This window comes from Musca autumnalis, unplaced genomic scaffold (assembly GCF_047663935.1).
Source record: "Musca autumnalis isolate F117 unplaced genomic scaffold, ASM4766393v1 scaffold_4, whole genome shotgun sequence".
NCBI lineage: Eukaryota > Metazoa > Arthropoda > Insecta > Diptera > Muscidae > Musca > Musca autumnalis.
This window is the reverse complement of record NW_027411977.1, coordinates 248288817-248311835: the sequence shown is the minus strand read 5'-3', so window position 1 is coordinate 248311835 and position 23019 is coordinate 248288817. Positions and strand designations below refer to the sequence as shown.

Sequence of the window (23019 nt, the reverse complement as noted above, 5' to 3'; positions counted from 1 at the left end):
AGTAGAATACATTGAAGCCTCACCAAGACCTATACTCATAACCTCACATCCTTAAAAGTATGTAAACAAAAATTTATGTATGTAGTCAGCCATTGCCTCATTTCTACATCCTCACCGGAGGAACAAGCTGCGAGTGTACGTTTCCATTAATGAAACCAAACCAAAACAACAACAAAAAATCAACGCGAAAACCAACAGACATGCATTTATGTTTCCTGGGCTACTGGAGTTTTTGAGCAGAGCCACGGCCACTGACGCTGCCAATGCTTGTTGTAGTCCTGCGCTCGTAAAAAACTGCATGCAGATGCAGTCATAAATAAATCTTGGTCAGAAAGAAGAAGAAAAAAATGACTGCGTCAGGAGGAATAGCATAAAAATATCAAACATATGAAGAAACAGACAGACAGCCATAAAATAAAAATCAGTAGCCACTCATGTCGTCGTTCCAACACTATTACGACGATGACGACCATCCACTCACGGGTAAGACAGATGGAAGAAGCTCACACATATTCCATGGGCAACAACAAAAGTAACAGAGGTTAAAACCTCTACATGTCGGCCAAACCTCTTCAGCATAATAAAAATAAAGCAACCGAAATAAGGCTCCCTCTCCTTGGGATGCCTGCCGTCGACACAGCGTATGCGAAGCCTAACATGATTTCTTGCAAATTTCCCAAAATGAAATTAAAAAAAAGAAACTGGATTTTTCATTTTTTTATCATCATCAAAAGCGGGTGTGTTTCACGTTGCGTTCGTTGTTTTCAGCTTTATTCATAAAAGGAGAGGATAGCTTAGCAGACAATGTATGGCAGATAAAATTGTACAACCTAATGTATGTATGTTTGTATCCACGTTATTATGTTTGTATGTGGATCAACGAAATATGGTTAACTTTTGCGGTTGGAGTCAAGAAAGACTGTCTTGTCTAAATGTGTGTGTATGTGTGTATGTCTCTGAGTAAGTGTGCGGTTAAATCGAGGGGAAAAATCATGCTGCAACAACATTTAAATTTTGTTTTATTACAAATTTCCGGTCGTTTGTCTTATAAGCTGTTATTTATTTTTTTCTGTTTTTAAGCTGAACTTCTTTCTGCTGATGTTGCTGTTATTTTCTTCTTCTTCGTTTTTGTGTGCACGTATGCCAGACTGCCGCCTCTTGGTGTGTCTTTCATGAGATTTTGAAAAATTTGTCAAAAAAAAAAATGGGAATGTCTGCAAAAATTTCTTTTCGCAACTAAAAAATAAGTGGTGGGGATCGCTTCCCAACACATGCTCCCTCCCCTCTTTCTAGTATTACACAGCTCCCCATAGCCTTTCCTCCCTCCCTCCCTGTTGGTAACAAGTTTCATTTCACACGGTTATATAAAAATGATTGTTGTTATTTTTGTTGCTGTTTTAGTCACTAACCGTTGTTGCTGCTACTTCGAAAAAGGAAAAAATTAATTAATTTGTTTGTTTGTTTCTACGATTTGTTGCTGCTTAGCTTTTTCATTTTGTTTTTACTTTTGTGTACCTATCCCAGCAAAATGTTCGATGCCAAAGATGCTATTCAAGAATGGGTGCAAGTGAAATGGAATGTCATTTTTTCAGCATCTTCACTCATTCTTTTTACAAGAGCGTGACCCCCAAAAGATGCAATTCATTTTCAGATTCTAAGCATGTCATCTTTACTAACTCGATGGAATGGCATCTTCAACAATTCTTTGGAATGGCATCTATACCAATCCTTTGGCATGCCATCTTAACCAATTCCCAAGAATAACATTTTCACTAATCTTTGGCATGTCATTTTCACCAACCCTTTGGCATGTAATTTTCACGTCTTGTTCGGAAAATGGAAGATGCTGTATTGAAAAATGATTTTATTTTTTTTATTTTATTAATTCAAAGGAGTTAATGAAATGACTATAATTTATTTATCATCATAAAGTTTACATCTATATTTGCAGTTTGTTCTCGTTGTTGTAACAGTAGTTAATATGTTTGTATTCTCATTTTTCTGCTTAATCTGACTCTTGGTCTATCAGTCGTAAGAATGTGGCTATTTCGCTATTTATATGGTTTGTAACCACAAAGCTGCAAACTTAAGTTTCTTAGCAGGATTGGTAGGGCAATTGAAAAGGAGCAGTGTGTCGTGGGTGCCTGTGCTGTATGATGGGCAGATGTTTTCCACGGTGTCATCAGTACTTGCCCTATAGGAATTTTGACGGCTGCACCATCCCGAGCGTTTTGACCCAAAACTACTCTGGTTTGTCCTGACAGCTGGCGCTTCTCAGCTGCGATAGATGGTGGATGTTCTCCAAGGACCGCATTCACACGATAACTGTTTACTGCATCTGCGACTGCATTCGTGTGAATGCTACTTAAACCTGGTTGAAAGGCTTGTTGATCGAGGTTCTCTCTTGTAACGTTAGACTTCTCTTTCTAGATTATGAAGACCCCCTGGCTGCCAGGGCCTGTGGTCTGAATTCTGCTATCATCGACCATGACATTCAACTCTATTGTTCCCAACTCGGCCGCCCAGGTAGTGAACAGAGAAGCCGTAGATTTATTGGCTGGTATTTGCATATTCCTCGCGTGGAAAAAATGGTAAGATCAGACAAAAAGGAGCTCAGTCTTTCACAAATGTCGTCAGGGAAGGCACCTGCCGCCCTGACGTTCTCAATGCCGTCTGCAGCGTTTGGAATTCAGAAGAGGTTTTCTTCACTCTACGGGTCTTGGACTTCTTGATCCTAAATTCTACGTACTACCGTCATCCACACTTAAAATTTATTATCCAACGTTTCAAACTTGGACAGTGCGTAGTCTGCTCGATGACATCAAACAACGAGGGTGCTTGACAATATCAAAGGGCTTTGCTAAATCAAGTGTCACTATCACTGTTCTATCGCACAGCTTGCTCTGAGTGAGTCTTCGGCTAATATAGAGATGGCCTTCAGCGCAGTTGTTGTGCTGCTTATGGATCTCCTATGCTATTGATCGGCAACTGGAAAGTTATTTCTGATGGTGGAAGAACTAAAGCCACAAGGGTCCTTGCTACGGGCGACAAAATCGGCCTGTAAGATTCAACTTTGCTGGCATCCTTTTCGGGCTTCAGTAGCTGGCCTATTTTCCAGACTTCGGGAACGATGTGTTTGGCAAGCGACAGGTTGTAAATTTAAGTGAGAAACTTGACTTCCGGCTGTCCCAGCTGTGGCAGTCTAAACACCGCCGCTGCACCGCAACAGAGTTCACTTCGTCCACTCTCAGCCACTGATTTTGTTTCATCTTACAAAAGCTTTTCTATTATCTTCTCATCACCAGTTCAGATTTCGACATGGACTCCAACAGAACTCCTTTAAGAATTTCTAGTTCGTGAACCTACATTTAACTTGTAATTTTATAACAAAATTTTTGGAAATGTATACTCTTTTGTTTTGATGTCGCTACATGTAGGGATGTACAAATCGACTTGTTTTTTTTTTGTAGTGATCTGTAAAAATGATTCAAATGCTGATGAAAAGATCGGATCTTTCACGACTTCCTTTGCATGGGTTTAAATGCTAATGAAAAGATCGGATCTTTCACGACTTCATTTGAACCAATGCAAAAGATCCAGTGAAATCATGGCATCTCATGGAACCACTTCCATAAAATTTTGCTGGGATGATGAATGGCTTTGTATTAGGTGTAGGATTAAGCAGTAGTCAGTGAGTGACCTGATCACAAATGCTTTTGATGATTGATTATTTTGAGAAGACACTTACTTACGTATGTAAGATTTGGTGTGGGAAGCTGTAAATGGAAACTTTACAATGTTGTGGGAACTTCAAATACATTTCTATAAGGAGTAAGAATCGTATTTGATCCGTGATATAGATATTGAGATTTTTATTGAAGAGAAAGAAGGTGGGATAATTCCAATATCCGTGGGAGACTCGTAAAAGAGTTTCTCTGTCTAAAAATATCTTTAGGAGATAAAAGACCTTTTGGTTAAAGAATTTTTAGAAGTTCCCTTCTATACAGAAGACTGTAAGATGGCGTAACGGTCTATTATATTTTGGTATTTGAGAACTTCAAAAGCTATTCTGCTTATTATTATACTTGTATAACAGTTAAAACATGTCTAAAATGACTTTTACTTCTCATATTAGCAGCAATTTTTAATCATTTTAATTATTCTTTTAGGTATTACTAGTATTGAAGAGTATTTCTAAATGTATAACAGTTTTAAATTACTGTTATAAATATATTTACAGGCAAAAATTTCCAAAAATAAAACATAATGTTTTTAACATGAAAGTGATTGATATATTGCCAATATTTTTGAACGTATAACAGTTGTGTAATTGTTTTGCATAACTGTTATACCAATTTTAATTTAGTAAAATTGATGTCATTTTGTTCTTTAATAGCTCTTTTTTATTATTTTCATTATTTTATCGTATTTTAGAGTATTTTCAAATGTATAACAGTTCTAAATTACTGTTATTAAGATAAAAACTTAATGTTTGTCTAACAAGAAAGTGATTGAAAGTTAATTTATTGAAATATTGACAATATGTTTAATTGTATAACAGTTTTGTATAACTGTTATACGAATTTTAATTTAGTAAAATGGATGTTTCTTTAATAGCTCTTTTTCATTATTTTAATTATTTACTCGTATTTTAGAGCATTTTCAAAAGTATAACAGTTCTAAATGACTGTTATTAAGATATAACTTAATGTTTGTTTAGCATGAAACTGATTGAAAGTTAATTTATTAAAATATTGACAATATGTTTAATTGTATAACAGTTTTGTATAACTGTTATACAAATTGCAATTTAGTTAAATTATGTAAAATGGTTATTTCCTTTGTTTTTAACAGTAGTTTTTAATTATTATTTATTTTATTTTCTCGTATTTTCAAAAGTATAACAGTTCTTAATTACTATATATAGAGATCAAGCTTAATTTTTGTCTAACATGAAAGTAATTGAAAGTTATTTTATTGAAATATTGATAGTTTTAGCAGTTGTATAACACTTGTATAACATTTTTGTATAACTGTTATACAAATTACAATTTAGTAAATTTGTGTAAAATTAATATTTCCCTCCTTATTTTTTAATATAGATAAATAAAAAGAATTACTCCGTCCCACAAGCTGAAGAATCTACTATATTGATTTTTTAATAAATTTATAAAGGAAACATTTTCAAAATTTCAAAAATAGTAGTCTATTGTAGGTTCTTGAACAGAGCAAATGTTAGACTATTTCTAATGTGAGAAATTCGACAACTGACAAATTTTTCAAAAAAATATTAGCCCGATAAAGTTAGATTTTGTAATGAATGCTTTCCAAGGATTGTCAGGATGTGTGCTACATTTTTCTTAAAGATTTGTTAAACACCTGCACTGTTTAAAGAATTTTTTTAAACACGTGGATTTTTGATAGATTTTTTAACACGTGGATTTTTTAAAGAATTTTTTTAAACACGTGAATTTTTGATAGATTTTCTTAACACGTGGATTTTTTAAAGAATTCTTTTAAACACGTGGATTTTTGGTGGATTTTTGAACACCCGAATTTTTTAAAGATTTTTTTTAAACATGTGGATTTTTTAAAGATGTTTTATTTTAACATGTGGATTTTTTAAAGAATTATTTTAAACACGTGGATTTTTTAAAGAATTATTTTAAACACTTGGATTTTTTAAAGAACTATTTCAAACACGTAGATTTTTTAAAGAACTATTTTAAACACGTGGATTTTTTAAAGATTTTTTTATTTTAACACGTGGATTTTTTAAAGATTTTTTTATTTTAACACGTGGATTTGTTAAAGAATTATTTTAAACACGTGGATTTTTTAAAGAACTATTTTAAACACGTGGATTTTTTAAAGGTTTTTTTTTATTTTAAGACGTGGATTTTTTAAAGATTTTTTATTTTAACATGTGGATTTTTTAAAGAATTATTTTAAACACGTGGATTTTTTAAAGATTTTTTATTTTAACATGTGGATTTTTTAAAGAATTATTTTAAACACGTGGATTTTTTAAAGAACTATTTTAAACACGTGGATTTTTTAAAGGTTTTTTTTTATTTTAAGACGTGGATTTTTTATAGATTTTTTGTATTTTAACACGTGGATTTTTAAAGAATTATTTTAAACACGTGGATTTTTTAAAGATTTTTTATTTTAACACGTGGATTTTTAAAGAATTATTTTAAACACGTGGATTTTTTAATTTGAACACGTGGATTTTTTAAAGATTTTTAACGCTAATTTTTTTAAAGAATATTTTTATTTTAACCCTTTGAGTTTTTAAAGATTTTCTTTATTATTATTTAAGATTTTGTTTTTAAACGTGGATTTTTTTAAAGATTGTATTTTTAATTTTTTAACGAGAATTTTTTTAATTTTTTTAAACGTTGATTTAAAATTTTAAAGTATTTTTTCTGAAAGCTAAGATTTTTTAAAGAATATTTCACGTTCGTGGATATTTTTAAAGATTTTTTTAAGAACGTGGAGCTAAACATATGTACGTGTGTTTTTTAAGAATTTGTTTAAAGAATGTGGTTTTCTTTAAGGTTTGTTTTTTAAAGAACGTAAATTTTCTATAAAATTTTTGTTATGCAGGGGTTTCATCATTAGAACTTCTGAAGTTTTTTAGAAAGTATGTTCTTTATAAGAAGCCTATTCAAAGAAGTTCCCCCTATAGAAAGCCTACCGAATGAATTGTCTCTACAGAAAATGTATATAAAAGTAAGTCTGCTATCTGTGGAAAACCTCTAGGACATTTTCCATAGCAGATACTCGATTTACAACAAACCCATCACACAATAATTAAAGACCTCTTAAGACATTTCTACTCTATCAAACTTTTCTTTCCAGTTCTGTTTTTTTTTTAAGTTTGGGGTCAACGTTTGAAATGTGGCTGTTTCTAGATTGTGCCATTCCGAGACATCTGTGACATACTTATGTCTTTGGTATTTTGATTGTTATCTCATAAGCAATTCCGCTTTACGAATAAACTTCCGCTTTTGGTAAGGCCATTGTCGTTACATAACAACAACAACAACAGCAACAACCAAAACGACGACATTTATTTCAATTACTCTACGCAAAAGTACAAAACATGCATACCACAATTGTTGTTGTTGTTTTTCTTCTTCGTCATAAATAGGTAATGAATTTCTGAATATTTTTTTCAGTCAGCTTACTCGGCAAGCAAACGTGACAAAATTTTGAAAATTAACCAAACAAATTGCCGCCATTGTGCCATATTTAATATTAAAATAAAAAAATATTCACAACAACAACATCATAATGGAATGTCATCTACAAAAACGGAAGTTGTTATTGGGAAATTTTGATGGCTCGGGAAATGGGAAATACAAAACAACGGAATTTCTATTCAAAATGCTTCGTTGAGGGAGGGCTTAAAATTTTGGCCCATTAAGGAAGTGGACATCAAAATTCCACAATCCTTAATTTTTTTTGGGAAATTCTAAATTATTAAACAACAGTTATTTATAATGACCTCTCTCTCTTTCCCGTGGGCTTGGCAATAAATCAAAAATGTTTTACAACATATCTGCATACATACAAATGTATCTAAATTTCCTACTCCAACCACAAAATTCCAAATTTTTACTCTTGTTGTTGTTGTTGGTGCTGTTTGTAAGCTGTGGGAAGACCTAATAAAGTTTGCGTATCAGCTTGAAAATATCTTTAAAAATCATTAATAATGTTGGTTGGTGGATTTTCTCCCCTTCCCTCCAATATCCAACTTTTCTTGGTTACTTGGCAGTCGACATGAATATCAGGGCGTAATATTCATGGCTTACACACATACATACAACAAAGATTCAATAAAATAACAGGATAAATGGTTTTTTAGCCATAATATAATTCTGCTTCTTTTATTTTATTTTATCCATGATTTAAAAACGGCAACAGATGTTCTCTTTTTATGACCATTCATGGCCACAAACACTGGCCATATTCTTATCATGGTCCACGAACGAGAAAAAAAAAATATTCACACACTCTAAAAACAATTTTAAACGAACCGGACCAAGACATTGTCCATCTGTCTTTTCTTGGTTTTCGGTATGACTTTCTTGAAATGTATAAAAAGTGCAGCAGACAGACAGATAGGCTTACAAATCTTTTGAAGACCTTAGTAAAGAGTGTGGCGTGCAAAAGTAACTTCAATTTCATTTCGTTAAACTTCTTTAGAAGATTGCGTGTGCGTATCCCCATACAGCATCCAAGCGTCCAACACAAAATGTCTACCAATATTTTGTTTCTTTTTGTCCAATACCAAGATCTTTGGCTAGTCTGTCTGACAGGAAACGAAGGAGTAAAACAACAACAACATCAACTCAACAAAGGCAACTGTATTATATCCATGGCCAGGCCAACATCAACTTCGCATTAAATTCTATATTAAGGTTGCTGGTCCGGGTCCTTCTCCCTCCAATCCAAATAAAAAAAGCCAAATATGTGAAATATTCTGATGCGTTTTATTGCCTTTGGTAGAGAGGAGCCAGCCAGCATCCCACATCACAACCAAACCAAGCAACAAATAACAATGTTTTTTTCCTTCGCATTAGGTCTTCTTCCTCTTCATCATGCATGGTTATGTCCGCGAAGGAAGTTAAGTGTAGGTTTTGTTTAAAAATATCCATACAAGTTATGCAAACCATTTGCTTTAAAGCCAAAGGGGATGTACTGCATTTTTTCATGGCTTGATTTTGGAATTTTATCAATGAAATTCATGAAAACTGGTTGTCAAGCTTAATTCTTGGCTTTGCTTCTTCTTTGGCTTGTCACACAAAATGGGAAGGATGTACTAAAACCCAAACAAGTATGTGAATGGATGCTACCCTTGCATGATATTTGAGGTACATATTTGAGTTTAAAATAGAAATATTAAAATTAACACATTTTTTCCTAATTAAAAAAATCCTTAACTGTATTTTAATATGACCAAAATGTTTAAAAAAATATTTTTATTCTAAACCTTAATGGATTCATAGAAATCCAAAAACAAATATTTTTAATTTACCAAAAATTTTTTAAATAAGTTTTAATTAAAACTTTTCCTATTTCAAATCACGTAAAATTTCCAATGAGTTTTGAACATACATAAATATTCTTTGAACATGGTTTATACAAATTTTGCGGGCAATATCATCATAAAAAACAACACAACATAACGAAAAAAAGCACGATAACGACGGCCGACCGTCGGACTGACTGCCTAAAACAACAAAACAAGCAACAACCACAACAACATTTATAAACGTAGCATTAACTCTTCTCGTAATAGTAACAAACAAAACGTAAAGCGTATCACGGTAGCAAAACTAGTTTTCTTCTTCTGTATACGTGTTGTTATTGTATGCTGGAATACATTTTAATTTTGTTGTTGTTGGGCTCCCTTCATGCATCAATTCTCACATGGAGGAGGTGAGCGTCCGACGAGTGTGTTTGCCTCTCATATTGTGTGTTGTTGTGGGTCTCCCCTAATTTAAAGTTTAGCTGAACTTTATAGTTGTGGAGACTTATTTTGAGGGTGTGTGTGTGTTTTTTTGCTCATATTGTTGTTCCTTTTTTTTGACGGTGTGCGTTTTGTTTGCCTTTTGTTTTCTTCCTTCAGTTCTAAATACACCACACATTGTGAAGACCATAAGGAAAAACGAAAGACTTAAGCAACAAACCTGTTTTAGCTAGCATATATCACTCACCCAACACAACGCAGCACAAGACAACAAGCCCAAACACTCGCAACACTCACAGTTATGAATGAGTAAATCAGCAATAACCGCATCGGTGTCGTAAGGACAAATCTCATATATTATTATGCTCTTTAATATCATTCATAGGTTCTCAATAAATGAGTCTCTTTGTCAACATACGAGTGAAGAGCGAAAGAGAATGTCAAAGTCACGTTTGCCATTATTTAAGATTCTGTTTTGCAATCTTTCTTAAATCGTGGCCGCCAACGTTTTTTTTTTTTTTTTTTTTTTAAGATTTTTTAATGATTCACAGAAACACCCACATGTTTTTGTTATCCACATTTTATTTCTCTCTGCCATGCCCTACACATTTTATTCGTAATTTTGCAACAAACATTTTAATACAATTTCCTTTTTTCTTCTTTTTCTTTTTGTTTCACAGAGGCTAGATTGACATCTAAGGAATTGCCCACCACTGCATGGCGTCGTGAAAGGCGTTTACGAACCGGAGAATATCATCATGCACCATCTCAACTGCAGCAGCAGCAGCATCATCATCAGCACCATCATCATCATCTTGCTTCACCAGCCGGTTCTTCTGCAAGCAGCGCCAGAGGCGTTTCACCTTCTTCCTCTCCACCACCTCCACATCCTTCCATTGTCCATGGACAATCTTCACCCAGTAACAGTACAGTAACAACAACATCAACATCAGCAACACATCTACACTCAAATGCCCATCAAATCTCCATGATGATGGCCGCAGCAGCTGCCGTAGGCATGCGTCCTCTTTGTGAGACAACAAGTCGACCATCACCACCACCAGTTGCTTCCCACGGAAATATGCACATGGCTCGTCCAGAGACATTAAACGAAGCCGATATGGATGATGCACCTCTAGATATGTCCGTATCGAGCAGTTTAAAGCAAAGGAATTCTCCACCACCTCCATACCGTGAACCTTTACCGGGTTCCCAGTACATTTCAACATTGCCTCGTCCAAGTGTTATAACCCAGGCACCACCAAAAAGAGATGCCCGAGATAGTGCCCTACTAGCCAATCGGGAAAATGACAATCGTAGCTCCGGTAAGTGAGATTTTACGCATTATAATCCATAAAGATTCCTTATTTATCTCTCTTCCTTCATTACAGAATCCATTGATGAACATTTTCGACGTTCATTGGGTAATGACTACTTTGCTCTGTTTGCCAAGAAATCACCTGCTAGCCAAAGCACAAAGACGCCATCACCACAGCCAGGCCAACAACCACCGGCCGCCCATGCCAGAACTCCACCACCGCCAGCCTCTGCTTTGCAACATTCACAATCTGCTGTAGCTGTACCACCTCCAGCATATCCCAACATTTTAACTCCGGCCCATCAACAACAAACCAACTCTGTTTTACTATCGCCGGCTGCTATCATGGCTGCCCACATGAAAGGGGCAACTGCAGATCACATGGCTGGAACTAATTCACCACCCCTACAATTGGTGGTACGGGCCCCCTTGCAACAGCAACAACAACCTTTAGCCCTGCAACGAGCAACGTCTGTGACGTCTCAAACACCACTACCATCACCGCAATCACCAACCATCAAAGTTGCTGCCACACAATCTCCAATATCAAGTACGGCTGGATCCCGAACAGCTTCACCATTGCCCCTCAATCAACCAGCTTCCCAACAGTCTTCCGCAATAACTCTGTCACGTTTCACATCGGTGGAAAATTCGCCAGCATCATCACCGGGACAAACACAGCCAGTGGTAACCACCAATGTTGCTCTGCCAAATGCCTCACCGACTTTACCGGCTATAATGCGCATAAAAACCGAACCCGGATTACAAAGCATAAAGGCAAATAATAATCCCACACCACCGGCTTCACCCACCAGTACCACCAATCCCAATATTTTGATGGCCGCCAACAACAACAACAACATTGTTTCCTCCTCATCGTCTCCCTCATCTCCAGCACCATCTACTGCCTCAAGTGTCACCATAAAGAGCACATCAACAACCACTGGCGGCAACAGTAGTGCAGATGTCCTGGCCTCAGTTGATGATCATTTTGCCAAGGCTCTGGGAGACACCTGGAAACGGTTGCAAGAAAGCAAAGAAATGCGTAAATAATAGCAAAACAAGCACCACCTTGCTCACAACCAGCAGAAGCACTAACTAACTAATTATTACCATAGGCATTTGGAGTGATATTTCTTAAAAAGTGATATTTGGAAAAATTTTAAAAATCTACCACCACTACAACCCCACTGGCAATGAAAAGCAAATTAAAAAAACTTAAAGTTTTTGCAGTTTTGCATTCTTATCAACTTAGTTAACTATCTAAATTGTTTATTTTACCACACAAAACCCCATAACCAATTATCTATTACATATATGTATTGTCATATAAAAAAAAAAAAAACAAAACATAAAAAGCAGCAAACAAAATTCATTATTTAAATTTATTACATTACAAACAAAAAAAGAAAAGATCTCAAATTTATGATTCGTTTTGATTTGATAGTTTATTGTGTTTATCTTTACTATTACTTTATGTCAATGTATACTAATTATTTGAAATTAATTTAACATTTTATAAGAACAACAACAGCAACTTTTTCTAGTACATAGTCCTCCTATCATTGCAAGAAAAACAAACAAAAACATACAAAATTGAAGAGTATTACCATGATTGAGTGATGAGCTTTTGAGCCTCTAATTTTTTTCATTTGTTTATCTCATTTTTTCAACTCTTGAAATTAAGTGCATATAAATTTCTATCCACTTGCTTCCTCTTCCTTATGGGATAGTATTTTGTATTTTAACAAAATACAATATCTCCAGCTCTCTCCTTTCCCTATCCCTCCCCTCTATATCGTATGTCTCTCTTGTTAACATAACACTACTTTAATTCGTATAGTTTACGATATGCAATTCGTTTTTAAGTTATTAACTCATGATCTGAATACATTTATATGCAAAAAATAAACAAAAGTAATGATTATTTTAATTTCCTATAATTTCTTATTTCGTATTAAGTATTTTTGTTTAATTTATAAGTTTTATGCTGAATTCCTATTATTTGCTTAACAATAAAAACAAAATTATATTTAGAAATACACTTGTTTAATATATAAGAATATTATTTTCTTTGTAATTAAAAAAGAAATAAAACATAAAAACATCAGACAAAAATAAAGAATAAATATTTTTTACATTAAAATAGTTTCATGTATTTATTTATCTAAATTACTAACGTTCCCACGAGAAAAGGGAGACTTTTACATCGAACAAGTAAAAAAAGCGCTCGGCCCGAACTTTTTATACCCTCCACCGCGAGTTGTATTTAAGCAAAATTGAATATATTTAGTCTAAGTCTTTGCCTAGATACCCAAAAAAATGTTTGCGTGGTGGGTTTCTTATGGGAGACCATTTTGCCTTCCGTGTTAAAGAGGACGAAAGGACGAGATAAGTGATGGATGTGGGCGGTTTGTAGGGTCACTAAGCAGAACAGGAGGAGGTAGTGATAATGGTTTTGGCGGCATAATATAGGTCATCAGTTAGGGGTTTATGGGGTTATCCCTAGTTGTGCAGACCAAAAAAACTCATTTTTTAAAGGAACTACCATGGTGCAATAATATAAGGTGTAAGTGACAATCATACGGCTTTGAACTTTTTTATAAACTGAATTGTCAGAATATATTAGGTTTTACCCCGAATATTCCAAAATTTAATAAATAGATGTCCAATCTGTTCTATTCAGTGCCGCACAATAAATATATGAAGTGCAGAATGTATCACATTATGTATAGAGTAATTTTGATGCCATTTAGAATTAAATTTTAAATCTTTTTATTTATTTCTTGTAAATTTTTCTGAACTATTTTGGAAAGATCGTAGTATTCAAACATTGCCATTGACATTTAGTTCCCATAATACACTGTGCAAAACTGGAAATGCAAACAACTTCTAATGGGCATTTTCTGAAAGTACATATTGAGACTACAAAAACCTTTATTGGGTTTTGTGTTCTTAGATCGGGTTTAGATTTTATGGCCTCATCTAAACCGACCTAAAAGGAGCCTTTTTTCCAGTGATCGGACCTTTATCTCCGAAACTAATAAGAATTTTGCTTTCCAGTCTTCAGCAATATTGTAGCCCTAAAGTAGTAGGACATATGTGTCAAATAGATGAACTAGGAAAAGCTGCATCCAGCGCATCAAACTCGTTAAAATATAGAAAAGTTTACATAATTTCTGAAATTCTGGTCAGTAACAACTAAACTGTTGGAAGTTGAAACAAGTAACCATTCTAAAAATTTTCCAAATAATGTGACCATCAATTCTTCAGAACATTCTGATACTCAACAAGTAAGAAAAGCGTTAAGTTCGGCCGGGCCGAACTTTTTATACCCTCCACCACAAATTTCAGCCATTTCGGTGGATTAATGTGGCCACAACCTTCAAAATACCGAAATTCGGAAGGTACCGTTCTATGGGGGCTATATGATGGCGTGGACCTATACCTACAAAATTTCTGGGGGAAAGTTTTATACGCCTAAAGAAGACTAAATACCAAATTTCAGCCATATCGGTGTGATAATGAGGCTAAAACGTTCAAAATATCGAAAATCGGGAGATATTGTATTATGGGGGATATATCAACACGTGGACCTATATAAACATTTTATAGTAGAAATGTTTCTTAGCCTCTGAAAATACAAAGTTACAACCGATTCTTTGGTCAAATGGGTCTAATACATTTAAAATATATTAAAATGACGCGTACTTTATAAGGGGTCATATGTGGGGACTATACCAAAACGTGGACCTATATAACCCAACTATGGTAGGAATGTTTTCTGGCCTCTGAAGACACAAAATACCAAATTACAATCAATTCTGTGGTCAACTGGGTCTAATACATTCAAAATATATTAAAATGACGCGTAGTTTATATGGGGCCTTATATGGGGGCTATACCAAAACGTGGACCTATATAACCCAACTTTGGTAGGAATATTTTTTGGCCTCTGGAGACACAAAGTACCAAATTACAACCAATCGGTGGTAAAATGGGCCAAATATCTTAAAAATTCCTTAAAACGACGACGCGTCACGCGTCATTTTGTATGGGGGCTATACGAAAGCGTGGACCTACATAGTCCGCTTTCAATACCAAAAGTCCTACGTACATATAACATATTTTCCCAAAATTTCATCAACCTACGTCAATCCGTTCGGACGCTAGAGTGATTTCCACAGACGGACAGACAGAACGACGGACATGGCTATATCGATGTATAATTGCACGCTGATCAAGAATATATATACTTTGTGGGGTCTACAATGATTATTTCGAGTAGTTACAAACGTAGTGACAAACTTAATATACCCCCATCCTATGGTGGAGGGTATAAAAATTTCACGTTGTTTCATAACATACCTTTTACAGAACTTATTTCAAACAATGTTCAAACAGGCTGTTTATTCTCATGTTGGGGATTTCAATGAATTATTGAAATATTTACCAAATTGTTGTTGAAAAATTTGCTATAAACAAGGCGATAGAGGCATTTAACAACAATATAATGTTCTGAAGAGTTGTGTATTACATTCCAGAGAATATTTTCCCCAAAGGTAACATTAAGAAGAATTTAACATTTTGGGAGATACGCTGCGAAATATACACAAATTACAAAATTTTTAGATATATTATAAAATTTGAGGCAATAAATGAATTTTTTCGAGTTCACTATTCCTCAAGATATTTTCTTCTTGCTCTTATCTACAAGTTTGCTGCAGATGTCAAAACAAGATTCGTATTGGTTTCAGAGATACAGCCCGGATTTGTTTCAAAAATTCGATATTTAACCATGTTTAGATGAGGCCATAAAAACCGAACCCGATGTAAGAAAACAAAACCCAAATATGGTTTTTGCCTATTGGTCCTCTACTTTCATAAAATTCTGGACAGAAGTTGTTTGCACGCGATCTGCTCAAAAATGTTGCACAGTGATATTATGTTGTTATTGTAAAATTGTTAGTTGTTGTAATTCATGCAAACACCTTATATTATTACACCAAGGGAACCACAAATATATTAAGTCATTATTTTAACTGACAGAACACATCTTACATTACTATTGCAATTTTTGTTGTTGAAAAATATCGCATAGTCTTGTGGTAAATGGCTACCTGCGAAACCCTTTTTCTGTAAAAGCGTTTTTATTTTTATATGCAGTCGTTAACAAAATCGGTCACGACTCTTTCCTCGTATTTCAACGCCATACGTGATACCGATTCGCCGTATCAAAAAAGTAAATGTTATTTATAACCCAAGAAATTCGTCCAGGGAATGATGAATGTGTTTCTTTCGATATTTTATGGATCTATGATGCTATAAAATAAAAAAATGATCGAAGTATATCATTTCTCATCATTTAAAAAATGTAAACTACGCCTACGACATTATGCTTGGTTTACATTTACGAAATCCACTCGATTTCAACTGTCAAATCCATAGGTTAAACGTCAAATGAAATCCAGATGAGATTTCATTTGACGTTTGAAATATGGAATTGACAGTTGGAATCGAGTGGATTTCGTAAATGTAAACTTAGCATTAGAACGCATATGACTACGCCAACCGTAATAAGGGTGATTATTTTGTATTCGGTCTTACACTTAACCGGATTAACCCAGTGGGTTTGGATTTCAAATGTCAATTCCATAGCGCAAACGTCAAAAAAACATCTCGAAGTGGGTTAACCCGGCAAAAAGAAGGTGTTACATCAAATCATGTCAAACGTCAAATGTGCTCACAATAACGCATTACTGTGAATTGCTTGTTTACATTTTGTATGTGATTTTATTCACAATAACGCATTTCGACAACTGGTATGAAGATCAGCTGTTTTTGGCGTTACACCCATGGTGGAATAAGAAGGTGTTACATCAAAGCTGTGTTCCAGAACCAAAAAGTTTTTACAATTTTTACGACTTTTACACATTTTACCCGAAACCCCGTTCCCGTACACAAAAAATTTGTAAAACGTTCACTTCTCTTTAAACAAAAATGGCGCTGAATGACGCTCTCTTTAAAAACTTTTTACTCGACAAATTTGAGTGTGTAAAAAATAGTAACGTGGATGCCGGCGTCTGATTGGCTGGTACGCCGACTTTGACATTTGTTCCAGCTTTTTTGACGTTTTTTCATTTTTGCGTTCCCGAACTTTTCGAAAAAATTTTGTGTGATAACAATTTTTTTCTCTTTCTCTCTTTTACGAGTTTTACTATTAAAAAGTACGGGAACAAAGCTCAAATCATGTCAAACGTCAAATTTGCTCACAATAACGCATTACTGTGAATTGCTTGTTTACATTTTGTATGTGATTTTATTCACAATAACGCATTTTGAAAACTGGTATAAAGATCAGCTGTTTTTGGCGTTACACCTTATTCTTCCACCATGGTTACACCTTATTATTCTACCATGCTCTAGTGTAACCGTACTATTACACTTGGTTTAGACTATGCACTTATACGATAGCTTTGTTCCCCTACTTAACCCACTTAGCGGCTAGAATTTTTTTGCGAGAAAACTTAAAATTGTTTATGAAAATTATGAGACGTTTCTAAAACATATAGTTTTCCTGCAATTGGGCCTTCTTTTAAAAGCACCAAAAACTTTGGAGGGTAATATAGGTGCATCCCTATATGCCAATACCTTGGTTTTTGATTGAGAAAATACTCTTACTATATTCCCATGGTAGAACAAGAAAAGGTAACAGCAATACCCAGCTGACTGAACTGGGTTGTAGTGTTAGTGTCAAATTCCATACGACATTTTATGTATTTATTTCTATTTTCGATGTAGGTTAGGTTAGGTAGCAGCAATACCCAGCTGACTGAACTGGGTTGTAGTGTTATGCTAAGTTTACATTTACGAAATCCACTCGATTTCAGCTGTCAACTCCATAGCTCAAACGTCAAATGAAATCTCATCTGGATTTCATTTGACGTTTAACCTATGGGTTTGACAGTTGAAATCGAGTGGATTTCGTAAATGTAAACCAAGCATTAGTGTCAAATTCCATACGACATTTTATGTATTTATTTCTATTTTCGATGTATATTAGGGATATATATTTTTGAAGAACAAATTTATTCATCAGAAAAAAAACTATTTCCCATAAAGACGGCTTCATATCATTGACATGTAACCTCCTCCAGGTCCGAACGACATGCAGCACACTAAAACGCCGCTTATAGAGGCGTTACAATATTTGTTAATATGTGTGGTATTTTGTTAAACTTGAAAAGAATAAAGCCCTAATAAACATGTGCTTTTTTGTTTTCAAAAGCAAACGATTAAAACAGCTTCTCTTTTTTCAATGAATTACCAGCGACCCGAAACATTTTTGCAAGTATTCTACATTCTGCGAGAAATTATGCATTTAGTGGAATGATATGGAAACATCCAAATTGAAAATCTAACGAGTTTTCATTGATGTTTTTCAAAATATTCAATCAAATGTGAAAAATTATTAGTTTTTTAAATTCCAATAATTTATAGACATTTCCTTGTTTTGTTTACATGTACGTTGACACTAAGGTTTACAAACAAAAACAAATTTCAATGTGGTTGTTGTTGAGTTGTATTTGTTGTAGTATTTACTTTACGTTATATTTGTTCTACCATGCTATATTCCTAACAAATCCCTGACTTTATATGATTCTAATGCTTAGTTTACATTTGGCGTCGTTTCGTGATTTCGAAGGCGTTTCGTGATTTCGCGCGGAATCAAGCAAAATTTATCATGATTTCGCATACAAAAATGAAATCCTCTCATTTCGTGATTTCAGCGAAATCAACATCGAAATCACAGTACACATGATATACAACCCTGCTTTTGCCTAAAAAAGTACCAAAAGTTGCAACACTTTTCACGTATCACAATAAACAAGGTAGATGGTCAATTGCTGCAACAAAAAATTTTAGTATCAAAATTTGTAAACAATGTGAAAAAAATATTAAATTACTTTGTTACAATGATATTTTTTATTGTGTTCCCGTACTTTTTAATGGTAATGTTAGAAAAAAGAGCGAATTGTCAAAACTTGCTTCCCCATACAAATTTCTTAAAAAATAAGGGAACGGAAAAATGACGGAAATTGCAAAAACTCCAGCACAAATATCAAAATCAACGTATCGCTAGATTTCGTCTTGCTAGATTTCGGAGTATGGGAACGCATTTTTAGCAATAAACGGGAAAACTACTGCAAGTACTAATTTTGTGCAGGTTCTGAGCACAATTTTTATCTATCAAATGGCCTGTTCCCGTACTTTATAAAGTGGTAAAAGTTGTAAAAGTCGTAAACGATTTTCATATAAATTTTGTGTAAGGGAACGAAAATGTGTAAAAGTGGTAAACATTGTAAAAACTTTTTAGTTCTGGAACAGAGCTAAAATTTATTATAACGAAGTCTCAACGATAAAATCATTTGTTGATATTTTCATTTGTTAGTACTATACACAATTAATACGATATATAGATCATTTTACGATAATTTTCCAAATAAAGTTTTAAAGTTCTATATTGTCGTATATTTTTGATGCTTAATTCAATTTACAACAACTTGTTTTGAAAATTCATGTTCGATCAGCTGCGCATATGCATCCACCTTGATCATTGTGATATGTTTGAAATCAACAAAAAAATAAGTGTAAACACCGGGGTGTATTTCAGGATTTCGTGAAATCCAGTGGATTTTGGAGCGCAAGTATAAACTTGGCATAACATTAGGTCTGTACGATAACACAAAAAATTGTACAAATTCGTACAAATTTTTACTGAATGCTGTTCGATAACAAAATTATCCAGCAAAAGAGAGCAAGTTTGGAGAGTTATGTGACTGAGAATTTGCAAATTTTTGCTGGGAAAATTTGTCCCGTAAAAATTTGTAAGTTCGGCCAGCTGACTTTTAATCAGCTGCTCAATGTAAACAACTTGAAATGTTAACATGTTTGAACAAGAAAATTTCAGAATTTTACATTTGTTTTAGCTCTGTTCCAGAACTAAAAACTTTTTACAAATTTTACCACTTTTACACATTTTGCGTTCCCGTACACAAAATTTATATGGAAATCGTTTACGACTTTTACCACTTTATAAAGTACGGGAACAGGCCATTAGATTCTAAAGTGCTGTGGATAGGATTACTGCTTTAAATAAGTCAAATGCAATTTTAAAATTTATGTTTTTGTTCCATTTAGTTTAAAATATCAAAAGAAACAAAAACAATTTTCATACATACATTCAGTGTGACCAGATTTGAAAGTGTTGCAGCTAAATCAGCATTAAAATAATGCTAAAAAATGCTAAAATATATATTAAAATGCCAAAAAATAATGCTAAATTTAAAAAAGTTATTTTTTAATAAAATGTACCCTCCACCACAGTATAGAAGGTATATAAGATTGCTTTTTCCGTTTGTAGCGCATTAAACTAATCATAAAGTATATATTCATGATAATATACTTAGTTGATCTATGCATGTCTGTCCGTCTGTGGTTAAACAACTTCTTCACCATTAATTAAGGACATCGGTTTTATATACTTTCATACGGCAAAATGTGCCTCATCGAAATAATGGTTTTAGACCCCAAGTATGTTTGGACGAAATGTGTTTCAGACAATTTGGAGTCGATTTAGCAATGTCCGTCCGTCTGACTGTCTGGCTGGTGCGCACGATAACTCTCGAACGGATGAGCCGATTTGGTCCACAGTTTGGCTTTCGCAATATTTTGTCCAAACTTAGTTTAAGTTCGAAGATGGGCCATATCGGTCCACTCCTGTACTCAATTGGTCCACTCCTTCGGGTACCTCCCACACAAAATTTTGGAAAAGTTCAGTTTAGGACCTGCTCTCGGATCGTTTTGATTTGTGTTTTAGCTACTGGTATACGGTGGTCCCCTTACGAAGGTACAAGTTTTATTAGGGGCAAGTCCATACTTCCTGAGAAAATAGCCAGAAAGTTTTAAAAATCCCTTATGGAACAATGCGTAGTGGTTGGAGCGTAACTTAATAGAACTTAGTTTAAGTCAGAAGATGAACCATATTGGTCCATTCCTTAAGGTACCTCCCCCACAAAAGCTCTAAAATATTCGGAAAATTTGTGCACACGATAACTTAGGAAGGCAGTAACGGATTTTGTCCATACTTTGCACATCGTAATATTTCTACGAGACATCGATCGGGCTTGAATATGAACTATATATGTCAACTACTTTAGGTACCAACACAACATTTCGGAAAATTGTAGTTCAATTGTAGTTCTTTGTTGTTACAATTGTCGGCGGTGCAAGTTTTTTTTTTCAGGGGCAAGTCCATGCTTCCTGAGAAGATAGCCCAAAAGCTCCGTCTAAAATTTGGGCTTCGTAATATTTAGTCCAAACTAAATTTAAGTTTCACGATTGGCACTGTCGTTGCGCACCTTCCGGAACCTCCCCCATCCCCAAAAGTTAAAAAATGTCACTAAAATAGTACGCGCTATATCTGCTGAACCGTCCAAACATTGGATCTCCTAATATTTTGTCCGAATGTAGTTTTACTTCAGAAAACCGTCTTCTCCCTAGGGTACCTCCCCCACAAAAGTTCAACATTTATGTTTAAGCGCAGTTTAGGATCTGTTCGCAGAACGTTTGGAAAATTATGCCGATGGAAAATTGTGGTCCTGTTGAGGCGATTTTATGTTTTTTGTGGGCAAGTCCACGCTTCCTGACATCGTGTCCCAAAACCTCTAAGTAATACGGGGACCAACTGAAATGACTGGTGGGCACAAAATCTATCAAAAGGAATGAACCTCAAAATAAGATACACTTCCAAAATGGTCCATTCCTTCAAGTACATTCTACGCAACACATTTGAGCTTCAAACCAAATATATTTTTTGTGGCAATTTTCAAAAAGGGCTACAAAATCCGTAACCAGTAGATTCTATATTGCCAATAGATGGACGTTTCAATTCACACAGGCTGAGGGTATATCTCTGTCGGCAAAGCCGACTAATACTTTTTTACTTGTTTTATTTTTTTATATACATCTTCGGACAAAATTGGATATCATCTGGTATTTAAAGTTCGCTGTGGTTAAAAACTTCTCCAACGAAAATTGAGTACATAGGCCCAAGTTTAGCTATAGCCCCCATATAACGGTACCGCCCGATTACAGGTGGTTTCAAGTTTATAGATGACAGAATTATTAAGTGTTTGGGGATCCCTGCGGTCAAAAAACTTCTCCACCTAAAATAGTGGTATTGGTACTTTCGTAACAAAAAGAAAAACTAAATATTCCATATCAGTTCTGAATATTTCCTGGTGGAGGGTATAAGAAGTTCGACCCAGGCAAACTTAACATTTTTTACTTGTTCTATTTTATTTGCTTATTCACATTTTTATTCCTTTAAATCAGAGCAAAGACGAAAATTTTGGTGTTTTGAGGTGTTCAAACAGCTGTACTATTCAATTCAACCAACATTTATCAGATTTTTTAATAAAAAAAGTGCTAAAATATCTCAGATTTCGTGGATAGAATAATGCTAAATTTATAATGGAAAAATGCTAAGAAAAATGCTAAATGCCAAATGGAAATTTTGCGGCTAAATACAAAAAAATAATGCTAAATTTAGCTGCAAAAATGCTAAAATGGCCACACTGCATACATTTTCGGAAACAGCTGACTTTCTTGCAAGTTTTTGCAAAATGTTGTTCGATAACTTTCTGCAATTGAGAGAGTTTGAGAGAGTAAAATTCATTGAGAGAGGTTGCTGGAACTTGGTGAGTAATTATTGCTGGGTAAGTCATCGTACACACCTATTTACGATTAAATTTTTATTTATAGGTAATGGCATCGTAAAATTTTGAATATGTTATGTCAAAATTTTCTTTAGGTTGTTGGGAAATTACAACAAAAATATTTTTTTAAAAGGGATTTGACTTTTCGAACAGCTGGTGTGATACCACTCCCTGGGTAATTGTGCCATGGTTTTACATATAGCAGACATGCTTTAACAATAGGTCAGTTCGAGAACTTCGCAAGTAAAAAGTACTTGCAAGTTCTTGCGACTACTTGCAAGTACTTCTAATTTCTTTTTTACTGAACAATTTTGTTATCGAACAACATTTTGTACAAACTTTTGAGTTATCAAACATGTGTAATGTCAAAAAGAAACATAAAAATTCAATTTTCTTCTTTTACAGTCGGACCTCGATTATCCATTATGGTTGGGATA

General features: G+C 34.3%; 1 protein-coding gene across 3 annotated transcripts in view; it reads left to right on the top strand.

The window, feature by feature from the left end:
- The window catches only part of Tgi (Tondu-domain-containing Growth Inhibitor), an 81968-nt gene extending 69020 nt beyond the window's left edge, over positions 1 to 12948 (top strand). For all 3 annotated transcript variants that reach the window (XM_073986310.1, XM_073986311.1, XM_073986309.1), the window contains 2 exons: positions 10165 to 10809; positions 10876 to 12948. In XM_073986310.1, the coding sequence (XP_073842411.1) occupies positions 10165 to 10809; positions 10876 to 11855 (1625 nt within the window). In that variant the 3' untranslated portion in view covers positions 11856 to 12948. The remainder of the gene's footprint in view (positions 1 to 10164; positions 10810 to 10875) is intronic.
- The last annotated feature ends 10071 nt before the right edge of the window (positions 12949 to 23019 follow it).